The 3,675-nt window shown below is 34.3% G+C and overlaps 1 protein-coding gene across 2 annotated transcripts; it reads left to right on the top strand.

The window, feature by feature from the left end:
* The first annotated feature begins 399 nt into the window (after window positions 1–399).
* LOC116846397 (ubiquitin-like protein 7) lies at window positions 400–3,594 on the top strand. Of its 2 annotated transcripts, XR_004378470.1 has the most exons (5): window positions 400–913; window positions 1,284–1,489; window positions 1,620–1,756; window positions 2,687–3,382; window positions 3,456–3,594. XR_004378470.1 is itself a non-coding variant. In XM_032820149.1 (4 exons), exons 1-4 carry the CDS (start codon window positions 766–768, stop codon window positions 3,279–3,281), a joined length of 1,086 nt encoding a protein of 361 aa, XP_032676040.1. In that variant the 5' UTR covers window positions 400–765; the 3' UTR covers window positions 3,282–3,594. The 2 variants fall into 2 exon arrangements, 1 of the variants encoding a protein (XP_032676040.1); XM_032820149.1 differs by having other exon boundaries at window positions 2,687–3,594.
* Window positions 3,595–3,675: the final 81 nt, after the last annotated feature.

Here is a 3,675-nt window from a genome sequence, read left to right as displayed (position 1 = left end):
TATGGATATAATATTTTTTGTAGCTCTAAAACTCATCAAAATAGATGAGATATTTTTATTTCTCTCCTTGTTAGAATAAATGTTATTAATAAAGGACAAAATAAACAGCTAACAGGACATCTTGGAACAGTATATTACTAAAAAAAATAGAAATATACTTCAGTCCCACATTATTGACTGTTATGGCTTGAATTTTTCATTAAAGAAAGTAGCGGCTCGTAGCGGACACTTTGGAACTAAATATTCGAATCATATTTAGCCGAGACTCAAACCTAACTTGCGATCAACTACTTTTTCCTGAATATCGCTAGATGGCGCTAAGCAAAACTATTTTCAAGTAGTACGAATCAATAATAGGTCAGAAAACTTTGCTTTGTAAGTCTAATTGAATTGTAAATGAAATACACTATTTTCTTAATAATGACAAATTGCAGCAGCATAGATTGTAAACAATGTGTGGAAATATTTAGAATATAATCGATACTTCGACAATTCAACTATGAAATAAATTCAAACTCAATTCGGCGATTGACGGTCGGCCATTCCTGTGCGAGCAGTTGTGTTTACAAGATGGCAATTTTTACGGGCTGACTTGTATTACATTGCTGGTGAAAACGAGAAACGAAGCGTCCAAATATAGCGGAGAGGTGTGGATTTTGGGTTTGAGAAATTCATTATTAGTCGAGAAGCGAAGACTAAAAATATCGTACGTAAGACGTCGAGTTGGAAACGTCAATTAGTGCGGGATTACTCATGAATTCATAAATGCCAGCTATGGAGTTACTCTGCGGAGTACAAATAAATTCAGAAACAGTGTTGACTGTCACTCTGAACGATGTAAACTTGAAGACCAAAGTGAAGGAGTTGAAGCGAAGAGCTGAGGAAGAATGTAACCTACCTAAGGATTCACTGGGTAAAATGACTTGGCGTTATTTGAAGATTAGTCTTTGTTAGAGTCTTTGTTGCTCGATATTAATCTTAACACACTCTTGGAAATGAATTCATTATTTTGGCGAAAATCCCATTAGAAAAAAATGTCATTAGAAAGTTTAATATAAATTATGGTATTATTTTGAATTTCTCTATTAAGAAAAGATAAAATATAAGTTTGTTAAAAGATCTATTAAGTAATCTTGTGATTGAGATTTTACTTAACTACTAATTAAAGTCTAAGATTTTCTATAACATTTTTCTAGGTAGATATAAGTTTGAGTAATTGTAACATCGAATATATGTGATTAACCTAAGTGTATAATGCTAATAGATATTATATTTTGTGACAGAACTTATTTACTGTGGACTTATACTAGAGGATGATGCTACTGTGGAGTCTAGTGGACTAAAGGATGGATCAATGGTGTATATGTTAAAGAAGAAGGAATGTGAATCACCAGTGCCATTTAAACATATATCAGAAGAAAGCATCCTACAGCTCACATCAGCATTCAAGTCTTTCAATGAGACTTCTACATTTAGAAGCGCTCTACATGTAATTACCTTAGCTGTATTGCCTTTAACATCAGTAACATAGTTTTGTTTATTGATTATTTCTACTTTATGATTTTGTATTATTAAATATTAATTAGCAAATGAAAAAAATAGGTGTTTTCATGTTTCAGCGCTTGAGTAAAAAGCCAGATGTGATAGAGAATATTATTTCATCTTCCCCAGGATTGCACAAGGATCCTGTTGCTCTTTCTATGCTGCAGGATCCTGATTTAATGACACACTTACAAGATATTGAAACTGTGAAAAGGTAATTAACAGTATGATCCTAATTTGCATGATATTCTAATAATAAACAGAATTTTAAATCAGAATTTTAAATTAACTCTTTCCAGATAGATACATATATATTATTTAGCAACTTTAAGTATAAGAAATAATTTTAATCCTTAAAATAAATATAGAAGGAAGATCTTTTCTGTGTCCGGGCATTTTTAATAACTTTGCATTTTTCCTTATCTCAAAATTTTTTAGGTTTTATATATATTTCAAAGAAGAATTAGTATATTAAGGATTCAGTAGCGATAAAATTTGTTTTTCTTTATATATTTAAATATTTTTTTCAAGTTATCTTGATGTATTTCTATCATATTTTCTTAACTTTTGACGAAATCGTTAAATTAATAAGCATGGAAAGCATTAACAAAATTTTCGCTAATGTATGTTTCTTTTTATGCATCTTTATGTTTCTTATTTCTTTTTTTACTTTTATATAATGCATAAAAATGTTTTTTTTATTACTTAGTCTTATTTTCTACTAAAAAAAATACGTCATTCTCACATGACGAAATAATTTGATTTTTTTTTCAAGATGTAATTAACTACTTTTTTTATTAATTGTTACGGTTTTAAATATAAAACCTTAAAGCTGTTTCTATTAAAAAAAATGATAAAGGTTATAATTTTTTAAACGAATAAACTTTTCATGAATTCTTATTCAAGAAACAATTTAAAAATTACGTGCAACTCTATTGTTTATTTAAAATTAATCTCGTAATCTATTAGTTGACGCTTGAAAGAAATTACATCAATTTTTTTCAGAATTTTTCGACATTATTAAGTAGGAAAAGTCAATTTTTAAGACAAAAAATGCGTTAAACATATGTGTGGCCTTGCTATTAAGGCGTCGAAAATACTTGTTCATCGTGTCAGGATTAATTGAAATTGTTTTGTTCGTCAGGATCGCGGAACAGCATCCTGTTTTGATCGAGGCGGCGCAGAACATCGCAGCGGCTGTGCACGAGGAAGCACATAACGCGGCCAGCGGCTCCACTAGTTCGGCTACTGCACGTTCTTACAGCATGGATAACCTGACTCTGGAGGAGGAGATGGCACGCGACATCGCCAATTTCTTCTCCACTCATCCCCTGGCCGACAGTCTGCAGTACCCCGAATCACCCTCCAACAACTCCCAGGCATCGTCGCAACAATCAGACTCATCATCCTCTACATCGACCAGTGCTGGTGGAGGTGGTGTTACTAATCAAGTACCAGTTAGTAACCAGAGCACCGGCGTGGTCACGTCTCAAATGTTCATGGAAGCGATGAGGCAAGTCGCGCTGACGACCGCCAATCCGGCGACACAGGTTACGTCTTCCCCGACGGCTTCGGTGCCGACGATTTCTTCGCAGGCCAACGATCTGCAGAGACAACTGGCGCAGATGCACGAAATGGGCCTCCAAGACGATGTACTGAACGTACAGGCGCTGCAGTTCACCAATGGCGATGTGCAAGCAGCGATCGAGCTGGTGTTCAGTGGCTTTGGTGATAACTAATTGTACAAGGACTCCGGAATTCATTGGTAGCTGGAAAACGCGCGGCGCGAAACGACTCCTAGAAAATCTCCAGAACGATGGTTCACCTACATATTCGTAACGTGAGTCAGTGTTGGAAGCGTACACACGTAAGATATGAGACGTTATCTTTTGTAATAATTTCTGTTCAATTAGGTGTTTACGTTGTTCATCGCTCCCGCTAACGACGACGGGATCTGTGGAATTTTTGTATCTTTCAAGAAATCCGTTTTTACATATCAGTCTTTCTTCTTTTAGATCAGATTACGATGAAATATACGTATTTTTATGGAAATATGCAACGAAAAATTATTAATATTAATATATTGAGAGAGAGAGAGAGAGAGAGAGAGAGAGAGAGAGAGAGAGAGAGAGA

This window comes from Odontomachus brunneus, unplaced genomic scaffold (assembly GCF_010583005.1).
Source record: "Odontomachus brunneus isolate Ranch 3 - 2012 unplaced genomic scaffold, Obru_v1 Obru_scaffold_063, whole genome shotgun sequence".
Taxonomy (NCBI): Eukaryota; Metazoa; Arthropoda; class Insecta; order Hymenoptera; family Formicidae; genus Odontomachus; species Odontomachus brunneus.
Note: the sequence above shows the minus strand (reverse complement) of the source record. Positions and strands in the feature narration are given on the sequence as shown.

Bases quoted from the DNA above. Each gene is read 5' to 3' on its own strand.
- LOC116846397 (XM_032820149.1), top strand. From the start codon at position 766: ATGCCAGCTATGGAGTTACTCTGCGGAGTACAAATAAATTCAGAAACA. The intron at 1,490-1,619 runs GTAATTACCTTA...TTCATGTTTCAG, and splicing joins CATTTAGAAGCGCTCTACAT to CGCTTGAGTAAAAAGCCAGA. The intron at 1,757-2,686 runs GTAATTAACAGT...TTTGTTCGTCAG, and splicing joins GATATTGAAACTGTGAAAAG to GATCGCGGAACAGCATCCTG.